The 12,063-nt window shown below is 45.8% G+C and overlaps 1 protein-coding gene across 1 annotated transcript in view; it reads left to right on the forward strand.

The window, feature by feature from the left end:
* FAM222A (family with sequence similarity 222 member A) overlaps window positions 1-12,063 on the forward strand; it is a 59,197-nt gene that overhangs the window by 28,312 nt on the left and 18,822 nt on the right. The window contains exon 2 of the mRNA XM_061140833.1: window positions 1,788-1,915. Coding sequence (XP_060996816.1) covers window positions 1,834-1,915 — 82 coding nt within the window. The 5' untranslated portion in view covers window positions 1,788-1,833. The remainder of the gene's footprint in view (window positions 1-1,787; window positions 1,916-12,063) is intronic.

A 12,063-nucleotide genomic window follows, 5' to 3' on the forward strand; every position in this document is an offset into this window, starting at 1 on the left:
TTCTGTGGACGGCCCGTGAGTGCTGAGAGGTGCCGGAGGGGTGTGTCACTTGGGGTGGGCGAGGGTGTGTCGGGGAGTATCCACCTGCAGGAAAATGGATGTGGCGAGCGCCTCCGGGTGTGTGCGGACGCCCAGCACGGCGGGTGTCGCGTCCGAGGGGGCCTGGCTGCCCCCAGGAGTGCGGTGTGTCCCCAAGGGCCCCCGGCGCGGCCCACTGCCGACTCACTCACGTCCTGAATCCCCGGGGAGTGGCGCCTCCTTCCGTAGTCAAGGGCTTTCGTCCCTGCAGTAAGCCCCACTTCATTCCCTTCTTCAACTGTGTAATTTCTGCCTGATTGTAATGGCATATTTTAAAATTACCAGAAATCAAAGCCAGGAAGCGGATACTGAAGCTTTTATCGCGTCGCTGCGTTAAGGCTGGCGATTGGGGGGTTGGGGAGGGGAGGCATTAGACCCACCGACCCTCCCCCATCCACCCCCCATCTCTCTCTCCCTCTCTCTCTCTTTTTTTTTTCCTGAGACAGTAATAGGAGAAAATTGGTTTTGAAACTGAATAAAAGTCCCTTTCAGAGTAAATCATTTCTTTCAGGGTACCTTTGCTGAAAGTAAAATAGAGCATAATGAAAGGTGGGTACGTGATTGTCTTTCATTTACCGAGAGTCCAGGACAGACAGGAGGCTGCAACCGTCTCGGGGAAATACAAGATTGGAATAATTGCTCGGTAACAAGGAGCTTGTTGTGAAATTAGTATCTTAAGAAAGTAGTGAAAAAAGGCTTTTCCTCATGAATACTTCATTATTAGAAGAAAGCGGCAGAATTTAGGGCTCCAGACACCTGTTTAGTATTAAATAACTTCCCTTTCTTCCCCTTCAACACACCCTCCCCTCTGCTTTCTTCTTTTTTAAAACCAGCCGCCCCGCTTGGCAGCTCGGGTCTTGGCAGTGGGGGTGGGGATGGGGCACCCGGGCTGGGTGGCCATCAGCAGTCTCCAGGGTTGAGCCCACACCTGGGCCTGCCTTTCCCTGGCAGGAAACGTCCCACCCTCTCCTCATCCATCCAGGGCAGGCCCTGCCCATGTCATCTTGCCCCTCAGAGGCTCCGGGTTCTCGGGGGAAGTGAGGTTTTGTGTAGATAAAAATGCTCGTTTCCGTGTGAATCTGGGTGAGTGAGCCCACGTGGACCTGTCTGGAGCCACGCCTAAGTCGCCCTGGGTGGGCCTTGCCTTTTCTGTTTGGGCTCGGGGACTTGGTCAGGGGGCCTAGTGGCCTTTTGGGCCTGGTCTCGGGGCTCAGTCTGAAACCAAGGTCAGGCTCAGTACAGGTCACCCCTGGTTTTCGTGGGGACCCCACCCTGGACATCTCACCCCTCCAGGTGCACTGGGAAAAGTCTCCAGACTGAGGTGGCGGCGGGGAGACCAACACTTCAATGAGTGGGAACCCCGTGTGTCACAGGAAGTTCCCGGCCACCCCTCCCCTCCGTGTAGCTTCCCATGATGACCCTACAGATCGGGGGTCTGTGCCCTTGATGAGCTCAGGGCTGAAGGTGGGGAGCAGGGAGGTGGAGAGAGGGGCATTGGTACAGATTTGCTGGCACGTGGTTATGAGAGAATGGAGCCCACCACCCCCCAAAGGAACGTGGAGGGGAGCTGCTGAGAGAGCATGCCTGGGGGTGTCTGGGAAGCCCCCCCGGGAGAAGGTGTGACCCACACAGAGTCGGGCCGGGCAGGGAGGTGGGAGGCAGGCCTGGAGTGGCCCGTGTGACCAGCACCTCCTCTCCCCTCCTCACAGGGACCCCGCCACAGAGCGCGCCCCGCTGCGGGCCCCCAGCTCAGCCATGCTGGCCTGTCTGCAGAGGACCCAGAACGCCCCCGGCCAACACCTGGCCTGCCCGACCAAGAGCCTGGAGCTGCGCAAGTGTGAGTGACACGCCCTCCCCACCGCGCTGGCCCCCACCCCTTCCTCTGCCCTCTCCAGGCCCCCGGGGCTGGCATCCTCCGGGATACACCGAGCTCGCCCCAGCTTGGGCTGTGGCAGGGCAGCTGTCAGGCGGGGAAGGCCGTCCCCGTTCCAGCCTGTCCCCCCACCGCCAGCCTGCTCTGGACGCTCTGTGCCCTCCCAGGCCTTTGGGAGGCGGGGGTCCCTCCCCGACAGTGGCACCCACTCCCTTTGCCTGGCTGACACCCACCGGGCGCGACCTTCCTCCCCAGCAGCCTCCTCTGGCCCCTTACCAGCACTGGAGCAGCGCAGGTTTGAACCGTGTGGGTCCATCTATACACGGATATTTTTCAGTAGTGAACACCACAGTGCTCCAGGGTCCGCGGTTGGTGGAGGAACTGAGGATGTGGAGGGCCAATGGTAAATTACACTCAAATTAACCCCCATATCGTTCAAAAGTCAACTGTTGTCCCGAATGAGATCCCAGCTTGGGGCTTGAATTGCTGTGTGGTCTTGGGCATGTCCTTTCCCCTCTCTGGACCTTGCTTTCGTCAACGGGTCAAGTTAGGGAGCTGGACTTGGTAACCTCCAAGGGTCTGTCCTCCTTTAACATCCAGGAGAGGGGTCCCAAGCCTTCTGATCTGATTATTCTTAACCACCATAGATTTGTTGTTGTCATTTTTTCAGTATTTAGAAACATTTAAAAAAATAGGGAGATATTCATAAAAATCTGGATCTAGTGTGTCTTGAATACAAATCAGAGACTCTGGTAACACAGGCCTGTGTTCCTCCTGGACTGCAGCTATTGGTTAGAACAGAATGCCTGCATCTTTAAGGGGATATTCCTCTCCAGTTCACCACAGTCCCCAGTTCCCACCCTTCCCTATTGCCCTCTGTCCTATATCACACAGGATCAGTTACCATTTATCACTGTGTCTATATTGTTGCTTTATTCTTTTTTTAATATGTATTTATCTTTAGACAGGGGCTTCCCTGGTAGCTCAGAGGTAAAGAATCCACCTGCCAATGCAGGAGACATGGGTTCAATTCCTGGTCCCGGAATATCCCTCTGGAGAAGGAAATGACAACCCACTCCAGTATTCCTGCATGGAGAATCCCATGGACAGAGAAGCTTGGGAGGCTACAGTCCATGGGGTCTTAAAGAGAGCCGCTGAAAAACAACAATCTTTAGACATGGTAATATACTCATGTAGTCCAGTATTCCAAAGGAATAAAGGGGTAGAGAGACAAAGCCTGCCTCTCCACTCCTGTCTGTTCTCCCAGATGTTTTATGCACATGCTGGCAAATATGTGTGTCTACATGTATTTTATCCGCTGTCCTGTGCCTCACTTTTTTCACTTAGCCATACATCCTACATGTCAGCATCTGAAGAGCTCCCTCATTCTTTTACCACAAAGTTTCTCATAGCATGGATGATCCATCATTTATTTGGCCAGTCCCCCAAGGAGAAGCATACCCAACCTGCCATTACAAGCAGTGCAGCAACAAACTTTGTCTCTGGATATGTGTCACAAAGATGTGAATAAAACCACAGCATAAATTTCTACAAGAGGAAATGCGGGGTTGAAGGTATGTGCATTTGTAACTTTGATGGGTGTGGTTTGAGTTATCTGTTCATCCTCTTGATCTGTTTTTGCCCCACTGGGTTTTGTCCTTATTGATTTATAGGAGCTCTTTGTATATGATGGAATTAGACTTCTGTCTCTCCTATGAACTGCAGATGTTTCCCCCAGATGGTCATTTGTCTTTGATTCTGTCACAGAGGACTTTTTTTTTTTTTTTTTTTTTTTTTTGACGAAGTGAAATTTGTCAGTGCTTCCTTTTATGGACTTTGGATTTTATGTCATACTTAATGTCCTTTTTCATGCTGAGGCTGTTAAAAAAGAATGAGAGGGAGCTTCCCCAGGGTTTCTTCTAGTTCTTCTCTGGTTTAATTTTTAAAATATATAATCTCTGATATGTTTGGTAATTTATCTGGTACAAAATTGGGGTATGGATACAAGTACATTCAAATATCAGTGCGATGCTGATTTAATTATTGTAGCAGTATAATACATCTTAAAAATTGTAATGGCTTTGTTGAGATGATATTCATGTACCATACAGTCCACCCATCTGAGTGTACCGTCAGTGGTTTAGTATACTTACAGAATTTTTGCATCCACCACCCCAGTCCATTTTAGAGCATTTCTATCAGCTCAGAAGAAATCCCTTTACCCACTCCTTCATCTTCCGTTCTCTATAGATTCCTCTCTTTTGCCCTTTACTGAGAAGGGACTTATACGGTTTGTGGCCTTTTGTGACTGGCTTCTTGCCCTCTGCACAGCGTTTTCAGGGTTCATCCATGTCATAGCATGTGTGTAACACATTTTGATATTTGATGGTGCTTCCTGCTTGTTATTCATCATTTCTCTTATGCAAAAATTCCTTGGCTGTTCTCTTAGTTTTCTGCCTGGTCCACAGAATCAACTTATCTAGGTAAGAACAAAATCCTGTTTGGGTTTTTACTGAGATTGCATGCAATTTATAAATTAATTTAGGAAGAAATGACATTTTTATGATGTCGGTCCCTCCAGTAACACGGTCTGTACCTTTCTGTTTGTTCAGACTTTCTTCCGTGTCCCTCAGGAACGTTGTTAGTATTTTCTTCATTTAGACCTTTGCACATTTTTAAAGTTTCCTGCCTCTGGAACGTTAACCTTTCTTGGCTAATCTTTTCTTCCATAAGTGTTGATTTAAAGGCTATTAACTCCTGCCACCTTACTGAATTTTGTTGTTTATAAATCTTTTTCAATTTAGTCTCTTAAGTTTTCCAGTTATACTATCAAATCATTCGTAAGCAATAATTTGACCTCCTACTTTGCAAGTTTTATACCTTGATTTCTTTGTCTTATTAATGGTGCCTACTATCCCTGGAACAATAAAAAATAATAGTGGCAACAATAGACATCCTTGCTTTGTCTCTGACTTTAACCAGAAGCTTCTAGGATTTCCTCATAACACAAAATACTGGTTTAGGGGCAGATACTTTATCAGGTTAAAAGTAAGTGTATACCTATTCCTGTTGTATTTTTAAAAATCAAGAATGGAATTTGAACTTTTCAGTGTCTGTGAAACTGATCATATGTTCTCCCCCCCACCCCGCCTTGTTCTCTTAATATGAATAATAATATAGATTTCTTAATAATGAACCAACCTTGCCTTCCTGGTTGGTTCCCACTTGGTCGTGAGAAATATTTCATTCTAATGTACCATGGGATTGGATTTTCTATTTAATAGGAGTTTTACTTCAATTTCATCAGTGACATTAGTCTTTAGTTTTCTTTTTTAGGAACAGTTTTTGTTGGGTTTTACCATCAGTGTTACACTTGCTTCACAAAGACCCTTGCTTCCTCATTCCTCTGTGCTTTATAACATCATAAGTAGAAATGGATTATCTATTCTTTAAAGATTGGTTGATCCTCCATGAAGCAGTCTAGGCCAGTGCATTTATCTGGGGGAGGTGGAGGCCTGGGTAGCACTGAGATGTTGGCCATTCGTTCCATAATGATTGGTTTAAATGTTCTTGAATGAATTTAGTAAATTATGTTTCTCTAGAAAAGTACCCATTTTATCCAGATTTTAAAATTTATCTGCCTGAGGCTGCAGAAAATAAATTCTTTTAAATGATTATGTTACCCTTGTTTCTGATACTGTATATTTTGTGCTCCCCCTTTTTGATTAGGTTAGTTAGCTAATGAGGTTATCTACCCCCCTCCTTTCCAAAAAGAAACATCTTTAGGATCCATTTATTAGTAATTACCCTTTTCTGGTTTCTAATTCATTAGTTTATGCATTTGTCTTTATTAAAATGCTCCTGCTTTGCTTTAAAAAAATTTTTTTTTGAGAGGCTTAGATCTTTATACTGGTAAACAAGATCAAAAGGAAGATTAAGGCTATGAATTCTCTGAGCACTGCTTTAGATGTATCCTATAGGTTCTAACATGTATTTTTATCAGTACTTTCTAAACTCTATGAGCTTCCCAGATGGCCCTCGTGTGTAAAGAACTCACCTGCCAATGCAGGAGACACAATAGACTCGGGTTTGATCCCTGGGTTGGGAAGATCCCTGGAGAAGGGAATGACTACCCACTCCAGTATTCTTGCCTGGAGAATCCCAGGGACAGAGGAGCCTGGCGGGCTACAGTCCATGGGGCCACAGAATTTTGGCTTTGATTTCTTCTTCGGCTTCAGGCTCATCTGAGTTCCATCTATGAGTCCAGGTAGTAGGTGCTTTTGTGTTTTGTTATTTCTAGTTCTATTGCATTATAATCAGATAATACTAAGATTTCTGCTTTTTTGGACTTCAGTGAAGTTTTCCTTGCCATTTAATCGCTAGGTTTTTTGTGAGTTTTATGACTTTTTATGGGAATTTGAAAAGATGTGGCTTTGTTTTCAGGGCTCAGAGTTTAGTATTTACCAATTATATCTACCCCATTAATTCAGTTCAGTCACTCAGTTGTGTCCAACTCTTTGCAACCCGATGGACTGCAGCACGCCAGGCTTCCCTGTCCATCACCAACTCCCAGAGCCTGCTCAAACTCATGTCCATCAAGTCGGTGATGCCATCCAACCATCTCATCCTCTGTCGTCCCCTTCTCCTCCCACCTTCAATCTTTCCCAGCATCAGGGTCTTTTCCAATGAGTTGGTTCTTTGCATCAGGTGGTAAAGTATTGGAGTTTCAGCATCAGTCCTTCCAATGAATATTCAGGACTGATTTCCTTTAGGTTGGATGGTTGGACCTCCCTGCAGTCCAAGGGACTCTCAAGAGTCTTCTCCAGCACCGTAGTTCAAAAGCATCAATTCTTTGGTGCTCAGCTTTCTTTATAGTCCAATTCTCACATGCATACATGACTATTGGAAAAACTGTAGCTTTGACTAGAGGGACATTTGTTGGCAAAGTAGTGTCTCTTTTTAATATGTTGTCTAGGTTTGTTATAGCTTTTCTTCCAAGGAGCAAGCGTCTTTTAATTTCATGGCTGCAGTCACCATCTGCAGTGATTTTGGAGCCCAAGAAAAGAAAGTCTATCACTGTTTTCATTGTTTCCCCATCTATTTGCCATGAAGTGATGGGACCGGATGCCATGATCTTTGTTTTCTGAATGTTGAGTCTTAAGCCAGCTTTTTCACTCTCCTCTTCTACTTTCATCAAGAGGCTCTTTAGTTCCTCTTTGCTTTCTGCCATAAGGGTGGTGTCATCTGCATATCTGAGGTTACTGATATTTCTCTCGGCAATCTTGATTCCAGCTTGTGCTTCATCCAGCCCGCCATTTCACATGATATAATCTGTATAGAAGTTAAATAAGCAGGGTGACAATATACAGTCTTGACGTACTCCTTTCCCAGTTTGGAACCAGTCTGTTGTTCCATGTCCGGTTCTGTTGCTTCTTGACCTGCATACAGATTTCTCAGGAGGCAGATAAGGTGGTCTGGTATTCCCATCTCTTTCAGAATTTTCCACAGTTTGTTGTGATCCACACAAAGACTTAGGCATAGTCAATAAAGCAGAAGTAGATGTTTTTCTGGAACTCTCTTGCTTTTTCAATCATCCAGCGGATGTTGGCAATTTCACCTCTGATTCCTCTGCCTTTTCAAAATCCAGCTTGAATATCTGGAAGTTCTCAGTTCACATACTGTTGGAGCCTTGCTTGGAGAATTTTGAGCATTCCTTTGCTAGTGTGTGAGATGAGTACAATTGTGCAGTAGTTTGAACATTCTTTGGCATTGCCTTTCCTTGGGATTGGAATGAAAACTGACCTTTTCCAGTCCTGTGGCCACTGCTGAGTTTTCCAAATTTGCTGGCATATTGAGTGCAGCACTTTCACAGCATCATCTTTCAGGATTTGAAATAGCTCAACTGGAATTCCATCACCTCCACTAGCTTTGTTCGTAGAGATTCTTCCTAAGGCCCACTTGACTTTGCACTCCAGGATGTCTGGCTCTAGGTGACTGATCACACCATCGTGGTTATCTGGGTCATTGAGATCTTTTTTTTGTATTGTTCCATGTATTCTTGCCACCTCTTAGTATCTTCTGCTTCTGTTAGGTCCATACCATTACTGTCCTTTATTTAGCCCATCTTTGCATTAAATGTTCCCTTGGTACCTCTAATTTTCTTAAAGAGATCTCTAGTCTTTCCCATTCTATTGATTTCCTCTGTTTTTTGTTTTTTGGTTGTTTTTTTTTTTTTTTGCATTGATCACTGAGGAAGGCTTTCTTATCTCTCCTTGCTATTCTTTGGAACTCTGCATTCAGATGGGTATATCTTTCCTTTTCTCCTTTGCTTTTCACTTTTCTTCTTTTCTCAGCTATTTGTAAGGCCTCCTCAGACAGCCATTTTGCCTTTTTTGCATTTCTTTTTCTTGGGGATGACCCCATTAATTAGGTCTCGTGTATTTGTACTTACCTGTCACAATAGAGAAATGGGTTAGATGCCTACTGGTAATATGTGCCTGTCTAACATTTCTTGTAGCTCCTAAAGCTTTGGCCTTATAAATGGTGATGCAATGCTATTTAATGCACAGATATTAGTACCTTAAATCTTCATAGTGAATTGCATCCTTCTTGGCTGTATTTAATACTTTTTGGCCTGGATTCAATTTTATCTATTAAGATGGTAACCTCCTATTAAGATGCTTTTTTAATTCAAAGTTTTTCTTGAAACCTTTGCCAGTCCTTTTATTTCAACCTTTCTGAATTACTTTGTTTAGCTGTGACTCATATAATATAGAGTTGAATTAAGCTTTGTGATCCAATCTGAATGCCTTTTAAAAAATATTTAATAGGAGAGTTTAGCCCATTTACATTTATTGATGCATCAGATGTCTGGTATTAGTTCAGTCATGCTGTGCTTTGTTTTAATTGCTTTGAAAAGTCTTTCCCCGTGTGATCTAAGTTCTCGGTGTACCTACTAATCATAGGAAAGGCTGGTATCCTTTTTCCAGTGGTGCAGTGTTAAACAATTCCCTAATTTTCTATTTCTTTGACACGGCGTCTATTCCATCTACCCTAAAATGAACAAAATGATGAAATTAGTGTATATCCTTCTTCTCTCCATAGCATTTTCTCAGTGTTCACATCATCCTTTTAAACCTCTATTAACTGACTCCAGCTTTAAATATCTTTTGATCCCAGCTGTTAGAAATTAGGACACCTGTGTATTTATTTATACTTCTGATCCCCTCTCTCCCTTCTTATTGACACCATTACCTTACTCCCAAGGGCTTGTGATATTAGCATCTGGTTACATCACCACAGGCCTTTCCCTCTCAGGCTCCTAGACAAATAGGGTCCGTGCCCACCACCAGTTCTCTCGCCTTATATTTTCCATCATCTGAGGTTGCCCTCTAGTCTACAGCTTAAGGCCTCCTGTGAACCACACTCCTGGAATCCCCACACGTTCAGCACGGTCTGTAACTTTCTACTTGAATAAGCAAAGAAATCATTCCTGGGTCACTCTGTTTCCTTGAGGATTTTTTTGTAGACCTTGTTCTGTTCTTTTCGACTGTTAAATGTTACCATGGAGAAGTTGAAGCCTTTTCCTTCCTCCTCTAGATTTCATTTTGATCTTTCCGCATCTTTCATGCCATGACTTTCCTAGCCTGTGTCTTGGGGTTGACCCTTCAGAGTGTTTTTTCCTGGAGTCTATGCCTTTCTACAGGCAGATCCCAGACATGCATTCTGTTATTTCAGTTTCCTTCTTTTGTCTGTGTTCCCTATGTACTCTCTTCTGATTAATGCCTTCCCAACTCTGTCTCCCTTGCATGTTGCTCACTCTTCATCCTGTTTCTCTGCCACCTTTTTTCTCCCTGTGCTCATCCCATTTCTCCTTTTATAAGTTTTTTTTTTATCCTACTCTTTGCATTTTTGCCTTAAAGAAACACTTGCTTAATACATTGTTTGCTTCACAATGAAATATTTAGCCATAACCTTCCTCTCTTCTGTGGCCACATTTTTTTCTGATGCGAAGTGGTGTTTTTTTTTTTTTTGCCAACCATTATGGCCTTTTCCTTCCCTTTTCTTACATATTTTGATTAGGTCCTATGCTGGTTCAGTTTTGATTACTTGCCTCCGGAGGGTATTTCCAGGAAGACAAGGTGGGGGGCGGGGGGAACCTAAGATGTTATATCAACATCCTCAGAACCGAAGGTCCTTGGATGGTGTTCTTTCAGAGATAGGGGTTTAGAGAAATATTTGTCTGCCTCATCAAAAACAGAACAATGACAGATAATCTGGAAGGGCCTTCAGTTTCAAGGAAAAATGTTTTTCATGCACAGCCCCTCTTCCCTCCTTTACACAGCCTCCAGGGAGAACACATTCTCTTTTATAAAATTAGATACTTCACTGAATAGATTGTCCGTGGCACATAATTCAGAAAGCATAAGAATTTACAGTGAAAAATAACTCTCCTTCCCAGAGGAAACCAGCATTAGCAGTTTCTTAAATACCCTCCTGAAAAAATGCATGCATGTAGGAGGGACAGCAGATACCTTTTATGTAAACATTCACAGCCCGACATGCTTCTCGGCGCCTCACCGTTTTCTCCTTACTGACGTACCTTGGGGATTATTTCCCACCTGACAGGAAGTGCGCCCTCGCTGTCTTCTGCTGTATAGGTGAACATACGTTTTCACCCGGCTCTCCATTGATGGACATTTAGGTTGTTTCTAGTCTCTTGCTCCTCTGAACGGGGCTGCAGTGAATACCACCTTCGTCCATTTATGCATATCTGTGCAAAAATAATATTCCAGGATGGGCTTGCTGGCTCAGACGGTCTGTGCATTTTAACCTCTGATTTTAACCACTGTCCAGGTGCCAGGGTTTCCTGCTTGCCCTTTGCTGCCTGCTGGCTGGAGGCAAGTGCTGGCTGGGCATGATGAACCCGGCTGGTCCTCCCTGCTCTAAGGCCGGAACCAGAGAATGTGGTGCGTGTGCGTGCTCAGTCACTTCCGTCCTGTCTGATTCTTTGTGACCCTATAGACCATAACCTGCCAGGCTCCTCTGTCCATGGGATTCTCCAGGCAAGAATACTGGAGGGGGTTGCTGTGCCCTTCTCCAGGGGATCTTCCCAACCCAGAGATAGAACCCAGGTCTCCAGCATTGCAGGCAGATTTCTTTACCATCTGAGCCACCAGGAAAGCCCAAGAATACTGGAGTGGGTAGCCTATCCCTCCCCTCCAGGGGATCTTTCCAACCCAGGGATCGAACCACATCTCTTATGTCTCCTGCATTGGCAGGCGGGTTCTTTACCACTAGCGCCACCTGGGAAGCCCCACGAGAATGTGGAGGGGCCACCAAAGATGTCCCACTGGCCCTGCCCACTCAGACCCTTTGACATCTTTGTACTTACTGGAAGAGTTGCTGACTCTGCCTGTAATTGAAGAGCACAGGAAAGAGGGCGGCAGGAAGGGAGATAAGCAGATTGAATCGGGTGCCCAGCTGCCCGGTCAAGGCCTGGACAAGACTCCCTAGCACCCAGGCCTAGGCTGACCCACTTGTCCCCGTGGCGACCCCCCCCCTTCCCCCGGGCAGAACCCAGACAGGAAGGGCTGGCCCTGAGCCTCGTGGCCAGACCTCGGGCTGTGCTGTTTCTCACTGAGGGACAGAGGTCTTGACTGGGCCACATGCAGTGTGACCCTGGGTGAGCCCGTTGGTCTTGGGGCTGGCATGCTGCCTTCTGTGAAGCAAGGGGCCAGAGCACCTAAGAAGCCACCCCCTGTGATGACGATGGTGTCAGAGACCCAGTGGGGAGAAGACGTGGCCCGGTCTGAGCCCCCCTTCCGCTTCTTCCTGGGTGAAGTCAGGCATCAGAGCGGCCTGACTGCACAGGGCTGCCCAACACTGACCTCCACGAGCGCCCTGAATGTGCCCAGCGAGCCAGAAACGGCTGCAGTTCACCCCTGGGAAGCGAGGTCCAGCAGCTGGAGGACCCAGGGGACACAGGAGCCGCATGTCCAGGAGCCGCATGTCCAGGAGCCCGGCTATAGCCTGTTCTAGCTGACTGGACAAAGTGACCTGGAGAAAAAAAAGAAAGTGTGGGGGAGAAAAAGTGAGGCAGGGAGGCCCCC

The sequence above is a fragment of the Dama dama genome, chromosome 5, assembly GCF_033118175.1.
Source record: "Dama dama isolate Ldn47 chromosome 5, ASM3311817v1, whole genome shotgun sequence".
Classification (NCBI taxonomy): Eukaryota; Metazoa; Chordata; class Mammalia; order Artiodactyla; family Cervidae; genus Dama; species Dama dama.